The sequence below is a fragment of the Mustela nivalis genome (genome assembly GCF_964662115.1).
Source record: "Mustela nivalis genome assembly, chromosome: 16".
Classification (NCBI taxonomy): domain Eukaryota; kingdom Metazoa; phylum Chordata; class Mammalia; order Carnivora; family Mustelidae; genus Mustela; species Mustela nivalis.
In genome coordinates this window covers 68,749,208-68,771,856 of record NC_139035.1, presented here as the reverse complement: position 1 = coordinate 68,771,856, position 22,649 = coordinate 68,749,208, and the positions used below count along the sequence as shown (strand labels likewise).

The window sequence follows — 22,649 nt, the reverse complement described above, 5'->3', positions numbered from 1 at the left end:
GCCTGTAAGGACCTATTTAAAAACTGTCCCTGCTCCCCTTCCCCCAGGGGATTTACTTGGAGACGAGTCCGGAAACCAGCTTCAGGTAACAAAGCCCAGACACAAAGGTAGGTCAGGCCAGGTGGAGACATCCGATCAGTGGGGGGGATGCATACTGTCTCCCTGGTTCCCAAGCAGTATGGGCCCCGCCCTTTGGGAGCCTTTTGGGCACCAATCCTAACCAAGGTGTGATAGGCTAAATTAAATGTCTAAATCCAATGTCTACTAGGGTACATTGTAACTCAGTTGGTCACCTAGCATCACTGTGGAGTTTCCTGTGTGTGTTACAATCTCATCGGCCAGGCCCGACCACATGGCCTTTGCCCTTAGCCCTTAAAAGCTAATCTGTGAAACAGAGAAGGGTCGCCCTCTCTTGTAAGAGGTGCGGCCCCAAATGTTCGGTTAGATTCTCGACGCTTGGTGCGAAATAAAGCTTTGCTTGACCTTCACTTTGTATCAGTCTCGCTCCTTTAATCACGGACCCATTATTGGGGCATAACAGTGCCCAAGAGTGCTCTATCGCGCGTCTATTGCCTATCCCTCTTTCCTTGCTACTGAAACTCATTCTTGGGATGCCAGGGTGACTCAGCAGGTTGAGGGCCCAGCTCTTGGTCTCAGCTCAGGTCCTGATTTCAGGATCCTGAGATCGAGCCCCGCCCTAGACTCTGCTGGTCCCTCTCCCTCTGCCTCTGCTTCCCCAGCTGCTCCCACACACGCGCGTGCTCATGCCGTCTCTCTCTCTCTAAATAAATAGAATCTTTAAAAAAATTTTTTTCTTTCAATGTGTCGACATACTCAGGTAAAAATCCCTGGTTGCAGGGGCGCCTGGGTGGCTCAGTGGGTTAAAGCCTCTGCCTTTGGCTCAGGTCATGATCTCAGGTCTGAGCTCTCTGCTCAGCGGGGAGCCTGCTTCCTCCCCTCTCTCACTCTCTGCCTACTCTCTGCCTACTTGTGATCTGTCAAATAAATAAATAAAATCTTAAAAAAAAAAAATCCCTGGTTGCAGCTTGACTAGCCATACTACATCTCTAAAACCAAAGAGATGCAAGAAATCCCTAGAGAGAGTACTTTTTAATAACATAATAATAATTATAATTGTTACAATTATTGCCATAATAAAAAGGCAAAGTCTGAGAGAAGGCTTTTTGCACCTTCCAGACTGGAACATGAACAGTGAAATCTGGAGGTACAGCAGCCATCTTGTGATCATGAAGCAACATGCACGAGGGGAAAAGCATATACACTATAGGTTACAGAGCAAAAAAGCACAGAAAAGACACTGAGTGGTACAGCATCTCTGCGCCCCTAAACCAACGCTAAACTGCCCATCTCAGACGTCTTGTTATGTAAGACGATTAAACACCATGGAAATAACCTTACCTGCACCTCACAGCTGAATCCATGCCAGACTGGTAGAGAATTTTACATCTGAACGCGGAGTCCTCAAGTAAAAGAATCTGAAACAAACAATTGGCCAGTGCAAGAGGGAAGACAGAGAGATACATCCCAGCCAGAAAGCCAAGGACCCTTGCTATGAAATGACAAAATATTCGGTGGAACTGTCCTTTGATGTATCTTGGGATGCCGGCCAAAGCAAATCCTAAATGCTGTGATAGAGGAAGTGGTAGGAAAGTAGAAAGTTAGCGCAAGCTGGTTCCTTGCAAGAGGGGGAATGCTGCTGCTACAGAAACCAGGCAGGTGCCATTGGCTTTGGGACCAGGTAATAAGTGAAAGCTAGAAGGACCTCAAAGGGGTTAGCAGTAATAATCTGGAGGGCAGTGAGGAAATTGTTACCGAAGGCTGAAGAAAAGGTGACCCCTAGGGACACCTGGAAGACTCTGTTGGTTGAGTGTCTGCTTCAGCTCAGGTCATGATCCTGGGGTCCTGGAATTGAGTCCCACATCGATTCAGCAGGGAGTCTGCTTCTCCCTCTCCCTCTGCTGCTCCCCCTGCTTGTGCTCACTCTCTCGCTCTCTCTCTCTGTCAAATAAATAAATAAAATCTTTTAAAAAGAGAGAGAGAGGGACGCTTGGGTGGCTCAGTTGGTTAAGCATCTGCCTTTGGCTCGGGTCATGATCCCAGCGTCCTGGGATCAAGTCCCACATCGGGCTCCTTGCTCCGCAGGGAGCCTGCTTCTCCCTCTGACTCTGCCTTCCACTCTGTCTGCCTGTGCTCGCTCTCGCTCTCTCTCTCTCTGACAAATAAATAAATAAAATCTTTAAAAAGAAAGAGAGAGAGAGAGAAGAAAGAAAGAAAGAAAAGATGAGCCCTAGCATGTGGTCGTGGAAAGACTGGGAGCATTTCGGTCCATGGCAATAGGAAAATAGGACTACCGAATGAACTCGTGGACCCAGCTGAGATGTTTAGACTGAACACTGAAAGTGCCTACTTCTTCTGATGACCCTGATCAAATATGAGAAGAAAAAGATAACCTGAGAAGGAACTGCTCAGGTTTTTTAGAGGAATTATAGAGGGTCCAGAAAAGTCTTTACGGCCAGCACATGGTTCTCAAAATAATAAATGGCTTCAGGACAAATGTCAAACCCAGGGCCTTGTCAATAAAGAGGGACTCAGGATAGAAATGAAGTCAAAGGTATAGACTTGGAAAGATTTAAGGGCAAGTCTCACAGGTTTTCTCAGATAAACAACTTGGCTTCTAATAATTTTAGAATTGTGCCTCTCAGACGCCTTCAGACCTGAGGGCCTGACTCCCAGCTCCCTGATTCTCAGTCTAGGTAGGAGGGACAAATCTTAGAGAGATTTGTAAGTGTGGCATTTGTATAATTAAGTGAATTATAAGCTGATATACAGAAAGCCAACATTTTTTTTTAGATTTCTTTTTTGAAGATTTTATTTATTTATTAGAGAGAGACAGAGAGAGACTGAGAAAGAGAGAGAGCCCTCAATATTTTGAAAGGAATTACATAATCCGGGGCTGAAAGGGATAGAGACCGTTCAAAGAAAAGAAGCTTTGGGTTGTCAACTTCCTTTGGGCAGGGGGCAGCTACAAACACAAACATTTCTTATGGAAAATAAAAGAATTAAAGAGAATGAAACCAACTGCCCAGAGTCTGGACCCAAGAAGAACCACACACCCTGAGCAGAACTGGGCCCTTGTCAGGAATCTGGCGGCATGTGTCTGACTCCGTTTCAGAGTTGCTGTGGATCAAGGACACGTCTGTGACCAGGAGTGCTGGTCCCCTGTCCGTCTCACCTCCACGCACCAAATGTGGTGTTCATGGGTCTTCAGAGCAAGGGAATTGTTCTTGAGGGGCTGTAGTCACGGTCGCCCTGAAATGCCAATTGAATATTACCCCCACCTTAAAAGACCACCAGAGACGTGAGTCAAAGCCAATCAGCAAGGGTCGTTTATTGCAGGTTCGAACCTGGACCTCTGCGCCTGGACCTCTGCACCGCTCATTGCCGATAAGCCGAGAGGTCCGGAGCTGGGTCGGTGCAGGATTTTTATAGACAGATACAAACAAGTTTCGGGTGGGGCTGAGCTGATTGATTGATAGTTTGAACACAATTGGGAGTCTCCTGGTGGAATGTTACATTCCTGCTATCAAGCATCCCTGTTAATGAGATTTAGGTTTAGAAGTATTTACTTTTGGGACGCCTGGGTGGCTCAGTTGGTTAAGCAGCTGCCTTCGGCTCAGGTCATGATCCCAGCGTCCTGGGATCGAGTCCCGCATCGGGCTCCTTGCTCGGCAGGGAGCCTACTTCTCCCTCTGCCTACCATTCTGTCCGCCTGTACTCGCTCTCTCTCCCTCTCTCTCTCTGACAAATAAATAAATAAAATCTTTAAAAAAAAAAAAAAAAAAAAAAAAAAGAAGTATTTACTTTTCCTTCTACCTCTGCCTCCTTCGGTTTTTCATGGAGGGGAGGGTGACATTAGGGCTATTGATAAGGTAACTTCTTTGTTGTAAATCTCAAGGACATTTGCAAACCAGGGGAGACTCCTACCTTGCAGGACTGTGATCTCTGCAAGTTAACTATTTATCGTTTTATGGCAGTCAGGGGTGCCTGAGGAATGCTACACATATGGAGGGGAGCGGGTGAAGTGGGGGGTGCAAGGCGCCAGCTTTTGCTTTGTCCTCAGCCAGCCTTCTGCTCCTTCAGCCCAGGTTGAGGGTGGCAGACATAACAAGACAAGACCCTGGATCTCACGCTGAGGCCTTGACAGGGTGAGACATGGCGAGTCTTGGGAAGGAGGTAACTACGTTCTGCACGTGGTTGCTGGAAGTCGGACGATGGTACACAGCCTCTAAGATGGCCTCTGTCGATTTTGTGCTATTGCCCTCACGTGCAAAGTTGGAGCCTAACTCCCTTCCCCTTAAATCTGGGCCGGCCTAACGACCTGATCGATAGAATGCAGCCTAAGTGACATTCTTGGATTTCTTTTTTTTTTTATTTTATTCATTTATTTGACAGAGAGAGAGACCACAAGGAGGCAGAGAGGCAGGCAGAGAGAGAGAGGAGGAAGCAGGCTCCCCGCCGAGCAGAGAGCCTGATGCGGAGCTCGATCCCAGGACCCTGAGACCATGACCTGAGCTAAAGGCAGCGGTTTAACCCACTGAGCCACCCAGGCGCCCCCATTCTTGGATTTCTGAGATGAATCTTAAGATGCCCCACAGCCCCCACTGGAATACCTTGGGCTGCTCCCTTGGGGACCACTCCCTGTCAGAACCTAGCTGCCAGACTCTGAGAAGCCCAAGCGACACCGAGGGGTCGTGGAAGGCGCTCCAGACGGCTGCCGCCGAGCTCCCGGCTCCCAGCTAACCGCCGGCGCCGGCTGCTGGGCCCATTGAATAAGCTGCCTTGGAAGCTGAATGCACTTGAGCTTTCAGATGACTTCGGCTCCAACATCTGTCTGCAGCTGCTTGAAAAGTCCTAAATGAGAACCCCATTGACCGAATACCGTCTCCTTATAGGCCCTTGACAGATAATAAATCTGTTTTAATTTACCAAGTATAGGGTGATTTGTAATGCGACGATAGGTCACCAGAACAGCATCTCTAAGTCACTGAACCAAACCTCAATTGTGTATCTCACACTTCTTTTATAAGGCATTTAAATCCTAATTTATTTATGCCATTCTTAGTCGGGTTACCTGTGCCTTACAACTGAGTACGTTCCTAACTGGTAGAGAAATTTGGTAGCTAAAAGTGGGATCCATTAAAAAGCGAGGAAAAGAGAATCTAACATGGGTAATTAATTGAGGAGAAGAAAGACTAAAATACAAGGATCTCACCTTTGGCGGCTGGAAAGTCAGTGACCTTGTTAGGAAGTGGCAAAGCGTTCGGTCAGGCTGTCCCCTGCTGGACCACACAGTGCAGAACAGATGGCAACCGCTACAGGTGTAGGGAAAATGGTGGAAAAAAATCAGGATGCTGACATGAACTAGCGCCTGGTAGCTTCAGCAGAGACCCACAAGAGAAGAATGAACTCAAACTGGAACCCGTCTGAAAGCAGGTATCGAAAGAAATACAACTTTGCTAAAATAGGGCCACTGCCTGTAGCCTGCAACCTGATAAGAAGTCTTCAGTGAGAAGGTCTGCTGGGTTGTTTAGATGCCTTCTGCCTCTTGAACTTAGCAGCACGGATGGCTCACAGTATGGAACGGCGAGGTCTGTCCTTTGTTCTGAGCATACCCTTCCTTCTTTGTTAGCATTTTCTATTTTTATGAAATGACAGTGATGGTGGATGGTATTTGCCTTTTTTAATAACTTTATTTGGAAAAAAATATTAGCAAACTATCTCAAATTTTTACCGGTATTTGAAATGCCAAACTCTGGGACTTGAGGTGCAGCTCTGGCCTTGTGGAGATTTCCAAAAGAGTCAGAGCCCAGAGGGGTGGGATCTAAGGATGCTCTTATTGTCCAGCAACCCTACTCAGCCAGCCAGGGGATGGGGCATCACTGAGCAATTAAAATATGATCAACAGAAACATTTATTGGGTACAAAAGGGGTAGCTAGAGTCCTCGTGGGTCCAGGAGGGCTGTGGCCAAGCAGGAGCCCCGCTTCACAGCCGGTCTGGGGCATCCTGGAAGAACTCGTTGCACATGATAGTGACCAGGGCCAGAAAAACAGCGTATTCCTGGAAGTCCACCTGCTGGTCACTGTTCTCGTCCAGGTCGCCCATCAGCTTCTTCAGGCCCTCCTCATCCACCTTCTCCTGAAAGTGAGACAGAACGGCTCAGAGGCTGCTCATCCACCCCACACCCCTACGGGTCAGAGCCCAGCCCTCCCTTGGCACTGGGCTGTGGGTGAGCGGTAGGCAGGGTGCCCCCTGGGAGCTACAAAGAGGCCCCGTGAGAGAGGACAGGTGGGCATTCATTGGGAAGGTCTCCAGCTGTCCCTGCTGGGAGCACCCAGGTCCTCCCTAAGCCAGCAAGGTGGGCCTCACTCTCCCACTTCACTGAGGAAGAAACTAAAAATGTTTGAATTCAGAAAAGGCAAATATTTTATTTATTTATTAAAATATTTTAATTATTTATTTGACAGAGATCACAAGTAGACAGAGAGGCAGGCAGAGAGAGAGGAGAAAGCATTTTAATACCAGTCAAAATGAAACCAAATTAGAAAAGCTTAACAACAACAACAACAAAAAGCATTAAAGAAATAAAGGGCATGCCCCACAAGTTCAAAGCCTGAGACCTGACTTTTTTAATTCTTCAGGAGTCAATACAGGGCAGGGGAGGGGCAAACTGAAAACTGACAGCATTTCTCTGCCACTGCCCCAGGGCACACACACGTGTCTCCCAGTGCAACTTCTTAGTTTGGCGTATAACAAGGAAAGTAAGAGCGAGAGAGCTGTGAGCTCTTGGACCAGTCACCTCCGCTCTCTAGGCTTTGGCTTGACCCAGGCAGGGTATTGGACAGATGGACAGCTGTCCATCCTCTGGAGAGCCACAGGGACAGCAGGGAGAGGACATGCCCACAGGCCTGGGCCCCAGCCACTCCCCCACCCCCGCCCATGAGGTCATGGCCTGTGTCTGCTTCACCAGGCACCCACACACACACACACACACACATCAGGACGCCCCAACCCAGCCAGCCCCACTCACCCCAACAAAGCTGGGCAGCTCCTTGTGCAGAAGTGCTTTCATCTCCCCCTTACTCAGCTTGAACTTGTCACCCTCTTGGCCAGAGTACTTGTGGAAAGTGGCGACCATCACAGCCAGCGCCTGCTCCAGGGGACTGGACATCTTGGATCTGGGGCCACAGGGGTGGATCTGGGTGGGAGGTGATGGGGACATTCAGCCCAGCCCACAAGACACTCTGCCCTTGTGCCCCAAAGTGCCTCTCCAAACCCCTCTCTGCCTCTCCCCTGAGACCATTCCTCCCTAAGGAGTCATCTCCCCCAGACGAGGGACCCCTAAGGCCAGAGGAAGTGTCGAAGTATGTTTCTTCCACTGGACCAAGGACCCTCAGAGGAGAGAGACGGACATTCCCACACACTGGAGACCTCTGAGCCGAGGGAGCTCTCTCCATCAGACAGTGCAGAGGTGAAGGCCCCTGAGCGACCCTCCCTACCAGGAAGGATCCTATGGGGATTGGTACTAAAGGAATGACATGTCTTGGGCCCTGGGAACGGCAGGACAGAACTCAGGCCATCCTTTCCATGGCTCTGTCTCTGAGAATGCTCTGAGCAGCCCCCAGGGGGCTTAGGGGAAGTGCTGGGGTGAGGCCCCATACCGGTGTGGGCGGTAAGTAACATCCTGGGCCCACCCCGCTAGCTCTGCCTTCTCACTCGGGAAGAGAAGGGAAGGGGCAGAGGGCCGGGCACCATGCAGCTCCTCAGGGCGGGGACCCAGGCAGGCCCACACACTTGAGATCCCTGGCTCTTGTCCCTTAAGTCCTGATGGATTCCAGGACTTTGGAAAAACAACACCCAAGACTCTCCTTTTTTTTTTTTTTTTTTTAAGATTTTATTTATTTATTTGACAGAGAGAAATCACAAGTAGATGGAGAGGCAGGCAGAGAGAGAGAGGGAAGCAGGCTCTCTGAGCAGAGAGTCCGATGCGGGACTCGATCCCAGGACTCTGAGATCATGACCTGAGCCGAAAGCAGCGGCTTAACCCACTGAGCCACCCAGGCGCCCCCCAAGACTCTCCTTAAAGCATACCCTCCACACCTCCTCTTCCTGAGCCTAGGCCCCCAGAAGGGTCTCTAGCATGTGATGCCCAGACCGTGAGACCCAAGAGAAGGCCCTCAGAGCAACCTGTAAACTGAGACCTCACAGAAGAGCCTCGAACAGCCCTCAGTTGGGCACATCACACAAGGTTCCCCAAAGGGAGAGACCCAGAATGAAAAAACTGCAGACAAAGACTGAGACCACGGGCACCCCCAACCAGCCCTCGCAAGACAGAAGCAACTCACCAGACCAGATGACAGAGAGGCTCTGGAAGGAAAGCAAAGGGCCAGGCGCCCACACTGAGGTTTATATGCCTCCCGCACAGGCCCCCAACCTGGCATCTGAAGGAAATCAAACCTGCCCTAACCTGACCAGCCAAAGCCTGGCCTCCCGCCACCCCACCCCCCCGCCGCTCCCTGCCGGCCCTGCCCTCCCATAGACCTCCGGCTCCACCGATAGAGAAAGGCCGAGCTGGGAGGGGGTTCGGGGGCGGGGGGCGGGGGGGGGGTCCCGGTGTCACAGGGAAGGGGTGGCCTGGGCCCAGGGTGAGTCGCCCCTGTTTGTGAGCCTCAAGTCTGAGGCTGGGCCTTGCTCGTATGACACATACTTGCGAGCCACAGCTCACTTGTGAGTCAGAGGCTCCAAGCCTCCAGGGACTTCCCAGGCCTGTGTGTGTCTGTGTGTGTGTCTGTGCGTGTGTCTCTGTGTGTGCGCACACCCGCATGCAAGCTGTCTTCGAGGACTCACTGCGGGGAGCTTCGAAGCTGGCCTTGCGGGCCGCTGTGGGTGGGAAGGCGTCGGGAAGGAGCCAGGGAAGGGGGAGAGACGGCCGAGCTGTGCTCACCGCGCAGTCGGGGTGAGCCCGTCAGGGTGCGCTGTATGGACGCCCCTGGAGGGTCCAAACGGAGACGGGAAGGCTTGGGGAGCGGGCAAGGGCGCACGGCTGGACAGCTCCCGGACCAGGAGGCTCGCGCCGGGCAGGCCGCAGTCTCCGCCCTCCTCACCCCACCCCTGCAGGCCCCGCCCCGCCCCGCACCCGGAGAAAGGCCTGCGCTGCGGCCGGTCAGGACCCAGCCCCGGGGCGGGGTTTGACAGGATCAGACGGATGCCAGGGGGTTTCTTCAGTAAAAAGACCCGGCTTCGGGCGGCGCCCTGCCAGGCGCCCCCGCCAGGCTCCCCTGACGCCGCCCTTTGTCTACCCCCACCAGTCTGGGCACCGCCCTTCCGGCCGACAGGCTCCCTGCCCCCTCCAGATGTCCAGCAGCTTCTTTCCCTTCCCCCAACGCCCCAGGGCTAGGTGACTCACCCGCCCTGTTCCAGGCCCAGATGCCCAGGCAGTGACTCAGCTGGGCTCGCCTCCTCCCGAAGGCCCCAGCGGTGCTTGCACACACCAGCCCACCCTGGGAGGGAAGGGTGCTAGCATAGAGACCCTTCCTGGGCCCCCTCTGGGAGCTTGGCATCGGACACACAGAGGACTGGGACTGAGAACCGACAGGATCGGATGGATGCCAGGCTGCTCTCTCCTGGGGCCGCCTCGGGGCTCGGGGAGCCTGAACGTGCAGATGGGGTCAGCCCTTGGAGCCCCGGGGTCCCCAACTTTCTCAGGCACACCCCCCCCCCACCCCGCCATGCTAGTGCTCCTCCCTATCAAGCCTTATTTCCTGTAGAGCTTGAAACAAAAGTCCTTCACCCCGAGGGTAAAGCCCGGTGGGCGCCATTCGTGTCCTTTTGCTCTTCTTCCATTTCACCTCAGGACTTCGGTGAATGCCTGTGAGGCGCAGGCATCACAGTGGCCCCCATGGCTCCTCCCCAGGCCTGGAGGTGAGGTGCTTGTGATGAAGTCCCAGAACCTAAGTCAGGTTAGGTGGGGTGAGGAGGTTCGGAGCCGAGGACTAAAGAAATAATTCTTAAGACGTCGTTGGTGCAAAATGGTGGTTTATTAACGCACGGGGACAAGACCCGTGGGCAGGAAGAGCTGCTGCCCCGGGTTGTGAGGAGTGGCTGGTTATATACACAGGAGTTGGGTAGGTGAGGACAAAGGGGTGTCCAGAATGGCTTTTGGGGCAAAGAATACTATCAGGATATTGAAGGCTTAGTTGCTATCAAGTAAAGACAATTGAGAGTCTCCTGGTGGAATGTTACATTCCTGCTATCAAGAATCCTTGTTAATGAGATTTAGGTTTAGAAGAAATTTAACTTTATTTACTTTTCCTTCTACTTCCACCTCCTTCGGTTTTTTATGGAGGGGAGGGTGGCATTAGGCTTGAGGAACTGAGTTCTGTATCTTTGGAAATTGGGCTATTGATAAGGTAACTTCTTTGTTGTAATCTCAAGGACATTTGCAAACCAAGGGAGACTCCTGTCTTGCAGGATTGTGATCTCTGCAAGTTAACTATTTATCATTTTATGGCAGTCAGGGGTGCCTGAGGAATGCTACACATATGGAGGGGAGCAGATGAAGGGGGGGGGTGCAAGGCGCCAGCTTTTGCTTTGTCCTCAGCCAGCCTCCTGCTCCCTCATCACTTGGACTCTGGCGCCCACCAGCTTTCCAACCCCTCCACACACACCCTAGCCTGGGTCCCTGCGCCTTGAACACACCATACCTGCAGCTGGTGCTCTGAGACCCACTGCTTGGGCTGACCCCTGCTCCCCACCTTGCTGCCTGTTGAAATCCCAGCTGCCTGTTGAAATCCCAGCTGTCCTTCAAAGGCCCGGTAAATGCAACCTACTGGGTGGAGACTTCCCTAGGCCCAGCCAGACCCCATCTCTATCTGCTCCATCCCAAACAAGGACTCCTTTTGTCCTTGTGCACTAGCGCATCTGCCCTGGGCAGACTCATTCCAGTGCGAGTCTTCTCTTGCCTTCACCCTCACATGGTGAGCTCACTGGGCAGGGACTGGGTCTTACTGGTCTCTGCATGAACAAAGGTCTCCTGCATAGCCTGTGCCAACCACTGTTTATGATTCTGAGCACAGCGCAGGTGCTGGGGAAAGTATTCAAGACCCAAGGGACCTCCTCACCTCCCAAATCACAGCACAGGTTCTGTTACCAAATCATAACTTCTCCAGATCCCAGGAGTGGCTCTTAGACTCTGGGCTGAAAAACAGCTTCCGGAAGCTGCAAACCCCTGAGGAAACAGGGCTCCAGCCTGGGGCCTGGGGAGGGAGGGAGCTGAGCAAGGGCCCCAGCAGTAGGGATGGAGATGGTGGGAACTGGGAGAGAGGAAGGAGCGCCACAGAAACAGAAGGAAATGAGAGAGTGGGGAGAGCCGCTGATTACCAGGGCAGCACTTGGAGTATCACCGCGCAATGATCCAGGGCCTTCCCAGGGCTGGCCATGGGGCTGAGATTGGAGCGCACCTGCTGTGTGCTCCGTTCCTTCCCTGGAATGGAGTCCCAAATGGAGCCCATCAAGCGGCCCGATTCCTGGGATGGGTGCAAATCACATTAATCTGCCACTAACTCACAGTGTGGGTTGAGTAACGCCTTCCCAGTCTGCAGAACAGAACGGGAGGGCTGGACAGAATGACCGCAGAGTCCAATTCCGGTCCACATTCTCCAGGGAGCACAGCTGGGCCATGGGCACATCCCTAGCGGTGACTCTGCCAGTGCCCAGCTTGAATAGCTGGGTCAGGGCTCCCTGTCCACGCTCCTGTCTGGGCCAGAGGCCTGCCTCATGTCCCCGCCTGGCTCCTGCCCCCTGGTGGTTGAGACCTGCAGTTGCCAGTGGATCTCACCACCCCACCCCACCCCTGCCCCTCCTCCCTTCCACCTGTCGGCAGCCCTCCACCCGCTCTGCCCCTGACTCAGGAAGGAAGAGGCAGTGCTGACTCACCTCCAAGGGGCCTTCCCACACCCACAGCCTCACACCTGCCTGACACGTCAGCTGTTTCCTGGACTGTCCGTGTTAAAAGCCTCAAGCACCGGGTGGGAGGAGCAAGGTGGCATAAGTGAGGGGCCAGACACTGCCAAGCTCTGCCCACACACCCCTCTCCTCTCCCCAGGGCAGCACAGCAGAAAGAGAAACAGCCCCAGTGTTGGGGCCCCAGACTGAAGCCCTGGCGTTCCCTCTGGTTCACCAGGTGACCCTGGCCAGGTGCACCGCACCCCTGACCTTCCACCTTTCCACCACACGATCCCTTTTATTAGTCCTCTACCCCCCAAAAAAGTATTTTTAAATATTATCTTTTTTTTTTTACGATTTTATTTATTTATTAAGAGAGAGTGAGTGAGAGTGAGAGATGCCACCTCCTGACGGTGCACGGGTGCACGGGAGAAGAATGAGACACAAAGAGAGTGGGGGCAGGGGGCAACAGTCATTCTCCCGTGGGCTGTCAGGAGGGTTAGGGTTGTCAGGAGGTGGTAGAGAGGGACCACAACTTGGAGGGGGAGTGGGCAGAGGGAGAGGGAAAAGCAGGAAGCCTGACTTGGGGCTGGATCCCAGGACTCCAGGATCATGAGCTGAGCGGAAGGCAGACACAACCCACTGAGCCACCCAGGAGCTCCAATTTTCTCTTAACAAACTGCATTAAATAACATCCCTAAGTACCCCTGATAGCATGATCAGCACAAGGAAACTTGGTAACCCCGTGCAGTGATCGAGGGTGTTCCCAGGGCCGGCCAAGGGGCTGACATTGGGGCGCACCTGCTGTGTGCTCCGTGATCTCTGTATACTATTGCATTTAATTTACACGACTATCCCAAGAAGTGGGTACGATCTCACCCACTTTACAGAAGAGGACACTGAGGCTCAGGCAAGTTTGCCCAGGTTTACACAGTTAACGAGGCATAAGGAACATAGGCTGTCACAACAGAAAGCCTCCTCTGCAAGCCCGGATCCCTGGGAAGCCCTGGGAGCTCTCACCTTCCCACTCCAACAGGGCGCACTGCCATTCTCCCCCCACACCCACACCCGGCCCCCTGGCCCCATTGCTCAACCTCCCCAAGCCCGGGGAAGCATCTTCCAGCCCCACCCCTCTCCTCTTGCCTCCGTGGAAAGCAGACGTGAGAGGGCCCTTCCTCAGGTCTTCCACCTCCCTCGGTAACCCTCTGGACCACAGATGCCACCACCATCCTCCTGATGACCCAGACCGGAAACCTGGCTGTCCTCCTGCTTCCCTCCACTGCCCTCCACGGCCTTCTCAGTGCTGCTTGTCGCTGTCACACTGCTTGAGTGCCGTTGTAGACACAACCGGACCCTTCTCCTGCCCTGGCCTTGCCCCCCGCACCCCCCCTTCTCAGCTCTGCCACCAGAGTGATCTTCCTAAATCCACACGTGAGCGTGTCAGCGCTCAGGTGAAAGCCTCGTGATGTGTCATCACTCTGCGGAGGGGGCTGCCGAGCGTCACAAGCCCTTCCAGGCTCCAAGGTCACTGATGCCCAGACCACCCAAGCCATCATTCTCTCCGAGAGCCCTTCCTCCGTTGCTCCCTGTCCGTCTCCCAGCCACCCTTTCAACTCAGCTCTGAGATCATCTCTGTGCCACATCCTGAATCCCGGCCCTAGCCTCCCCATGTCCTAGAGCACACGCGTGAGCATGCTCACACACACTCACACACGCACACATGTGCACACAATCACACGCATGCACACTAGCGCATAGGAACTCGCTCTCACACGCGCTCACACTCACACGTGTGCACGCACTCCCATGCAACGCACACACGAGCACCCACACATACACGTGCGCACTCTCATGCACACGTGTGCTCCCCTGCACACGCACACACGTGTGCTCACACTCACACAGCGCGCTCCCACGCACACGCATACACACATGCGCGCTCACACTCACACATACTCGTGCGCACTCGCGCTCACACACACGCGCACTCCCATGCACACGCGCTCACACTCACACATACATGTGCGCACTCCCGTGCACACGCATACACACATGCACGCTCACACTTACACGCTTGCTCTCGCGTGCGCACACAGACGCACCCACGCACCTGTGCACACTCACATAGGTAGCTGTTCCTCCCATGAACCCCACTAGCCCCCTGCCCTGTAACAGGGACTTCCATAACACTTTCTTTAAGTGTCTCCCCCTCTAGACTGGGCTGCTGATAAACAGGGCTTGACACAGAGCAGGGGCTTGGCACATGGCCAGTGCTGCTGCTCTTTGCCTCCATCCTCCTCGCTCCCCTCAACAGCGCATTTCCAGACCAGGCTCTGCCCCCACCCCAAACCCTTCTAGAAGCCAACTTGCTGCCTTTGCAACCACCCTGCTCTCTCCCGTCACCAGATGCTTCCTTCTTGCCCAGGCCAGTGCTTTGTGGAGGAGGCAATTTAACACCCACTCCCCAGAGGGGCTTCTAGGGGGGCGGAGCCCTTCCACTCCTCTCTCTGTCCACAAGGAAAGGGTGAGAGTCTGCGCATTGGTTTTCTGTCAGCCGGCCGGCCGCATCCTCCTCACCTCCCCGTGAGCCCACCCCCCAGAGGCAGTTGGAAAAGGGAGGGAGGTCAGTCTGGGAAGCCACAGGAGAGGAACACACCATCAACTAGACTCATGTCTCAGGGGATATGGTCAGGGACAAACCACTCCTTGTGCCCCCGATCTCCAGTCACCCCGCCAACACCTGTGTTTTTGCGAGGAAAGCAGACTGTCCCCTGGCACTGCTGGACCTCAGTTAGGGGACTTGCTTCCTCACTCACAAGCCCCGACGGAGCCCTATAGGTCTGAGACCTGCTGTCTGACTCAGAAGCCACCCACCCCCGCCTGCAGGTTCCTCGCTCAGCCTGGAGCCCAGCCACCATTCCAGCAAGCACCCAGGCCTGGGCAGCAGGTTTCTACGTTTGTCAGAATGGAGGTTCCAAGGATGGAAGATGTCATTTGGTAAAACCAGTGCCAACAGGAATCAACATAAAGCTGGAAGAATAACCACTTTCCCAGAAACACCCAACACAAGAGGGGATTCTCATGTGTTCTGATAAACCCAGGGAGCGTCCCAAATCTCAGAGATGGACTAAGGGCTGCTTCAAAAAAAGAAAGTTGACTCAGGAAGGTGAACAGTGGTCTTAAAAATTATAGGGTGTTGCTCATGAGGAAGTGGTTTAAAGAGATATGTTTGAAGAGATCAATGTGTAATACTAGGAAATGGTGAGACATCAGAGAAGACAGATTCTGGATTTTAACGTTGGCCTCACATGTTCTCCTTCTACCAGCCAGGATCTCCCAAGGGCAGGAAGCCCCATGCGAGCTTGCCGGAGCAGAAAAGGTGATGTGCTAGGCTGCAGAACTGCTGATCTCATGGAGGTGATTCAAGGCCTGGTTCCCGGGTGCCCCAAACACCACACCATTCAAACTCTTCAGTGTGACTCTCAAGGACCCAACTCTCCAATTCAGTCTTCATGCATACCCTCAGCAAATATGTATTCAGTAGTGACACCACACCAGGCCCTGGGAATACACTAGTGACCAAGACACACAGAGCCCTCGCGCAGGCAGAGTACATAATCAGATGGGGAAGATGGGCCCTGCATGTAACGTCCAGATCCTGGTAAGGGCGAGGAACACAAATGGCCAGGTGTGACGACAGACTCCTCCCTGGGCAGGTAGGTGGGGAGGGACTCACGGAGGAGGAGTCACCCACAACGGGAGGGGGGGTGTGCTCCAGGCTGGGCCCTGCCATGGGAGGGAGTTCGGGTATGAAGGGAGAAAAGAGCGATGTGGGCGGACCATGGATGGTGGGAGCAGAAGGGCACTAGACGGAATTAGAAAGGTCAGGAGGGGTCGAATCACACAGGGCCTTGTAAGGCCATGGTCTAGAGTTTCGATTGTATTCTAAGTACAGCAGGAAGCCATTGGGAGGGGGTGGAAGGCTCCTGCTGGGTCAGTCAGAAGAGTGTACAACTCTTAATCTCGGGGTCATGAGTTCAAGCCCACGCTGGGCATGGAGCCTACTTAATAATTACTATCATTATTTCTCAGGGGCGCCTCACTGGTGCAGTTGGTTGAGCGTCCAACTCTTGATTTTGACGCAGGTCAAGCCCCATGTCGGGCTCCACACTCAGGGGGTGTCCACTTATCTGTCTCCCTCCCCCTCTGCTAGTCCATCCCCCACGCCCACTCTCTCTCTAATAAGTAAGTTAAAAAATAAATAAAACCTTTTAAAATAATAACTTTTTTTAAAAAGATGATTCTTTAAAAAGATGATTTTTTTAAATTTTTTAAAATTTTTTGGGACACCTGGGTGGCTCAGTGGGTTAAGCCTCTGCCTTCGGCTCAGGTCATGGTCTCGGAGTCCTGGGATGGAGCCCCGCATCAGGCTATCTGCTCGGCGGGGGCCTGCTTCCCCCTCTCTCTCTCTCTGCCTGCCTCTCTGCTTACTTGTGATCTCTCTCTGTCAAATAAATAAATAAAATCTTTAAAAAACAATAAAAAGATGATTCTAGGGAATTCTCCATGGAAGATGACAAAGTAAAGATATTTTTGAATCTCTACTTCAGAGCCTCACTAAGAATAAGCAAACACAACAACATGTAAAGACAAGAAAAGACCATGTTCAATGAAACTTGTCTGACTCCAAGCCACAAATCATGAAGGACACCCATCAAATGTAGTTGTGGTGGATCTAAGCAAGGGCATTACGTGAAAGCAGAAACATGCTGCCCTAACCTTTGGGTGGGACATACCCTTCAAGGGTACCCAGTGTCCCTTTGACTGAAGCAGGAATACCGCAGTTGAGAACAGGCTGAGGAGAGGTTTCCCCTGGAGACCTAGTTTGACACCTCAGGACAGCAGGGAAGGAAGCTTAAGAAGAAACCACGGGATGACGCTCTTACTGCTTTGTGTCATGGCCCAGTCAAGGATGAACCCAGCTGGAACAGGACAAGACACAGAGAATGGGGGCACCTAGGTGGCTCAGTGGGTTAAGCTGCTGCCTTTGGCTCAGGTCATAATCTCAGGGTCCTGGGTTCGAACCCCACATCGGGTTCTCTGCTCCGTGGGGAGCCTGCTCCCCCTCCCCTCTCTGCCTGCCTATCTACTTGTGATCTCTGTCTGTCAAATAAATAAAATATTTAAAAAATAAAAAACAAAAATAAAAAAATAAACACCAAAGGACCAATAATAGAACCTCAAAATATAAAAAAGAACAACTGTCAAAACTTTTGGAAAAAATAAATAAATAATGGTTAGAGATTTGGAGTTTTTTAAGTTTATTACTTTTTTTTTAAGATTTCATTTATTTATTTGACAGAGACAGATCACAAGTAGGCAGAGAGGCAGCAGAGAGAGAGAGGAGGAAGCAGGTTCCCCACGGAGCAGAGAGCCCGATGCGGGGTTCGAACCCAGGACCCTGAGATCATGACCCGAGCCGAAGGCAGCGGCTTAACCCACTGAGCCACCCAGGTGCCCTTAAGTTTATTTTTTTAAAGATTTTATTTATTTATTTGACAGAGAGCAAGAGATCACAAGGAGGCAGAGCCTAACTTGGGGCTCCATCCCAGGATCCTGAGCCCATGACCCAAGCCTAAGGCAGAGGCCCAGCCCACTGAGCCACCCAGGCACCCCTGGTTAGAGATTTTAACATACTCTTCTCAGAAACTGAACAATCGAGGAGATAAAAATAGAGCTATAAGATAGCTGAATAATCGTACTGATGAATTGAAGTCACTGACAAATACAGACTTCTACACTCAAGAAAGAGAAAATACACATTCTTTTCTAACACATGTAGCTCATGTAATATTGAATATGCTTTAGGATACAAAAGAAGTCTCAATAAATTCCAAAGAATCATTATTTTATGGACTATAATTATAATTATGCTTTCTTACTCTTATGTAATAAAGATTTCTAATTAATAGATGATTTAAAAGAAGGAGAAAAAAACTGAAACAGTCCTAATATTTACCAACAAGTGTATGGGTAAATAAAGTAGAGCATATTCAAACATGGAAATACGATACAATAGTGAGAATTAAGAGCTCCATCAATATGGATAAATCTCTTATTTTAAGCAAGAAAAAACTTTGCAGAAGAATCTATACATTATGTTATCACTTACATGAAGTGCAAAAACACACAATACTAAAGAATACATTGCTTAGGAATATGTATATATGTGACCAAAATTTTCTTTTGCGATTGAGGAAATCGTAAACACACAATTCCAGATGGTGGCTCTGGCCATCAGTGCAATGTAGGGTTGCGTGTGGAGGCCTTTAACTAGACTGTACATTTTATTTGTTTTATTTTAAGTGATCGTCTCTGTCAAATAAATAAATAAATCTTTGGGGCACCTGGGTGGTTCAGTGGGTTAAGCCGCTGCCTTCGGCTCAGGTCCTGATCTCAGGGTCCTGGGATCGAGCCCCGCATCGGGCTCTCTGCTCAGCAGGGAGCCTGCTTCCCCCTCTCTCTCTGCCTGCCTCTCTGCCTGCTTGTGATCTCTCTCTCTCAAATAAATAAATAAAATCTTTAAAAATAAAATAAAATAAAAATTTAAAAAACCGTTCCTCCTCCCTGATCTCCTTGCATCCGCTCTGCCCTTCTGCTCTCAGTCTTTTCCTCTTGCAACTGAGATTTTTCCTATTGCATTTGGAGATTATTTGGAGTCTTTTCATATTGCAACTGAGATTATTCCAAATGCAGCTCTGCTCCGGCCTCAGGCTCAAGTGCACTCCCATTGCTGGAAAAAAACATCCAAGAGTGCCTGGGTGGCTCGGTAGGTTATGTGTCTGCCTCTTGACTTCGGCTGGGCTGGGTTGGTGACCTCAGGGCCGTGAGATCAAGCCCCACATCCATCTCTCTGCACCACATGGAGTCTACTTGGAATTCTCTCTCTCCCTCTCCTGTTCCTCTCACCTCTAAACACAACAACAACAACAACAATCAGTGGTTACCGACCCCCCAGTCCTGTCCCCCTCTCCAGCCTGGCCTCTTATCTCTGTCCATTTTGCTCTTGAGCTCCAGCCCCATCGAGTTTCCCTTAGAAACTCTGGCTCACCATGCTCTCTCCTGCCTCAGGGCCTTTGCACCTGAAGGTCCCTGTGCCTGGGAAGCCCTTCTCCCCTCAGCTCTGCCCTTTGCCTGTGCTGCCCCTCTTGCACATCTCAGCTCCAGCATGGTTCCCACCAAGGTGCTCCCCAATCCCAGAAGAGGTCACACTTCTTTGTCAAAAATTACCACAGAGGTGGGCCGCTGGGTGGCTCAGTCAGTTAAGCATGGGCCTTCTGCTCAGGTCATGACCTTGGGGTCCTGGGATCGAGCCACCATCTGGCTCCCTGGTCAATGGGAAACCTGCTTCTCCCTCTCCCTCTGCCTGCGGCTCGCCTGCTTGTGCTCTCTCTGTCAAATAAATCAATAAAATCTTTAAAGAAAGAAAGCCACCACAAATGTGACCCTTCAGAAGTTACCCCCATTTGTTGGTGTGATCACATGGTTATGAGCCTTCCTCCCCTCTAAACTGGAAGTCCTGTGATGTCAGGAAGCACATCTCTTCCTGAGATGTGCTGCCGCTATTGCTGCGGCGCCTGCCTTGGGGGTGGCACAGAAGCACTAGATTCTGAATGAATGAATGAATGAATGACTGGGTCTTCCACAGAAGCAACCACAGCCAACAGCCAGGGTCCATAAGGGGGCAGTCTTAGCCCATTGTAGTTCCTGGGGCCAACCTGCTGCCTGGGCAGCCGGCCCAGAGTTAGTGGAAGACCTCTGGGCTGGGGGGACACTGGTGACCAGCTGCTGTGTGTCCTTCGTTAAGTCCTGTCACCTCCACGAGCCTCCGGGTTTTCATCTGCAGAACGTGGATGGGGACTTCTCCATCACAGGCTGTCAGGAGGACCAAGTGAGCCTTGGATTAGATTGTGGTTTCTTGTCTTTTTTTTTTTTTTTAAGATTTTATTTATTTATTTGACAGAGAGACATCACAAGTAGGCAGAGAGGCAGGCAGAGAGAGAGAGAGGAGGAAGCAGGCTCCCTGCTGAGCAGAGAGCCCGATGTGGGACTCGATCCCAGGACCCTGAGATCATGACCCGAGCTGAAGGCAGCGGCTTAACCCACTGAACCACCCAGGTACCCCGTTGTAACATTTTTAAACGAAACCATTAAGACTGTTTTTTCTTTTTAAGGTTTATTTATTTGAGAGAGAGAAGTGGGGAGAGAGAGAGAGAGCACTTTGGGGAGGGGGAGTGAGAGAGATCAGCAAGCAGGGGGAGGAACAGAGGGAGAGGGAAATGCTGAGTATGGAGCCTGACTTGGAGGGTCGATCCCACAACCCCAACATCATGACCCAGGCCCGATGCTCAACTGACTGAGCCTCCCAAGCTCCCCCATTAAGACCGTTTTAAGCGTGTGTTCAGTGAAACCTAAACCTCACAATGGTTTGATACCATCCATTTCCCTCCACACACAGAAGATCCGTAAGGACACAGACACTGCGACAGCACCATACCCCTAGGGACCCACCAGACACAAGCAGACTACTCCACACAACAGCCACTGAGTACACATTCTTCTCAAGTACACATAGAACATTCTTCAGGACAAATCACATTTAGGGCACAAAACAAGTCAACAAAATTAAGAAGATTGGAATCCAACCAAATGTTTTTCTAATCACAGTGGAGTGAGACTAGAAATCAATAGCAATAGGAAATCTAGAAAATTCAAATATATGTAGAAATTGAACCACCGGGAGACCAAAGAAGAAATCACAAGGGAAATTAGAAAATATCTCAAGACAAATAAAATAAAAACACAGGGACGCCTGGCAGGCTCAGTCAGTAGAACATGCAACTCTTGATCTTGGAGTGGTGAGTTCAAGCCCCATGTTGGGCATAGGGATTACTTTAAAAATTTTTTTTAATAGGGGCACCTGGGTGGCTCAGTGGGTTAAGCCTCTGCCTTCGGCTCAGGTCATGATCTCAGGGTCCTAGGATTGAGCCCCACATCGGGCTCTCTGCTCAGCAGGAAGTCTGCTTCCCCCTCTCTCTCTGCCTGCCTCTCTGCTTATCTGTGATCTCTGTCCATTAAATAAATAAATAAAATCTTTAAAAAAAAAAACAGAAGAGGATTTGTAGGGAAGTGGAAATATTCTGCCTCATATTATACTGATAGATACATGTCCTTCCACATTTGTCCAAACCCAGCGATGGTACAACACCAGCAGTGAACCTGATGCAAACTTGGACTTTCATGGCTGTGACAGATCAGTGGAGGTTTATCAGCTGGAACAAAGGCACAGCTCTGGTCCAGGATGTCACGAATGCGGAAAACTGTGCACACGTGGGTTTAATTTTACTGAATATAGAAGTGCTCTAAAAAAAAAAATCAAATTTTAATAAAAAGAAAATGTGAAAGAAAAATAAACAAGGGGCGCCCGGGGGGCTCAGTCTGTTTGGTGTCTGCCTTCGGCTTGGGTCATGATGTCAGGGTCCTGGGATCGAGCCCCCCATTGGGCTCCCTTGCTCAGTGGGGAGCCTGCTTCTCCCTCTCCCTCTGCCTACGGTTCCCCCTGCTTGTGTGCTCTCTGTGTCAAATAAATAAATAAAATATTTTTATTAAAGCAATAGACATAACACACCACGTTAACAATAAAAGAGAAAAAACACATGCTCATCACAACTGATGTAGAAAAAACATTTGGCAAAATTCAACACCCTTTCATGATACACTCAACAAACTAGAAAAATAAGGACCATACCTCAACACAATAAAGCCACATATGAAAACCCACCAGTACCATCATACTCAACAGTGAAAAAGAGAGCTTCTTCTCTAAGATCAGGAACAGAGCAAGGACACCCCCTCTTACCACTTCTTTCAACAAAGTTCTAGAAGTCCTAGCCACCACAAATAGGCAATGAAAAGAAATAAAAGACATCCAAATAGGAAAGAAAGAAGTAAAGTTATTTCTGCTTTCAGGCGACTTGATCCCTAAAGGAACTAATACATTCAGCAAAGTTGCAGGCACAGAATCAACTCAAAAATCAGTTGTGTTGGGCTCCTGGGTGGCTTAGTCGTTGAGCGTCTGTCTTTGGCTCAGGTCACGATCCTAGGGTCCTGGGATCGAGCCCCAGCAGGGAGCCTGCTTCTCCCTCTCCCAGTCCCCCTGCTCGTTTTCCCTCTCTCTCTGTCAAATACGTAATAAAATCTTAAAAAAAAAAAAAAAAGTTTTAAAATTTAAATAATAACAGTTAAAAAATAAAATCTTTTAAAAAATAATACATAAAGAACTGCTACAATTCAATATTAACGGCTACAACAAGACACAATTATAAATGAGCAAGTAACAGTGCCTGAATGGCTCAGCTGGTTAAGGGTCTGTCTGACTCTTGACCTTGGCCCAGGGCATGATCTCAGATTGTGAGTTCAAGCCCCATGTTGGGCTCCACACCCAGCATGACACCTACTCAAAAAAAAAGAAAAAGAAAAAGAAAAAGAATACATGAACACTGAGTAGACCTTTATCCAAAGCAGATATGCAAACAGTCCACAGGGAAACGCAAGTCAAAACCACTGG

General features: G+C 50.8%; 1 protein-coding gene across 6 annotated transcripts; it reads right to left on the bottom strand.

Moving 5' to 3' along the window:
- Positions 1-5,751: 5,751 nt before the first annotated feature.
- Positions 5,752-9,359, bottom strand: S100A2 (S100 calcium binding protein A2). 6 transcript variants are annotated; one of them, XM_082703718.1, is made up of 3 exons: positions 9,024-9,359; positions 7,110-7,277; positions 5,752-6,217 (listed from the first exon to the last, which is right to left on the bottom strand). In XM_082703718.1, exons 2-3 carry the CDS (start codon positions 7,248-7,250, stop codon positions 6,065-6,067), a joined length of 294 nt encoding a protein of 97 aa, XP_082559844.1. In that variant the 5' UTR covers positions 7,251-7,277; positions 9,024-9,359; the 3' UTR covers positions 5,752-6,064. The 6 variants fall into 6 exon arrangements, with proteins under 6 accessions (XP_082559844.1, XP_082559845.1, XP_082559846.1 ...); XM_082703719.1 differs by having other exon boundaries at positions 8,927-9,179; XM_082703720.1 differs by having other exon boundaries at positions 7,110-7,944; positions 8,155-9,169.
- Between the last annotated feature and the right edge of the window lie 13,290 nt (positions 9,360-22,649).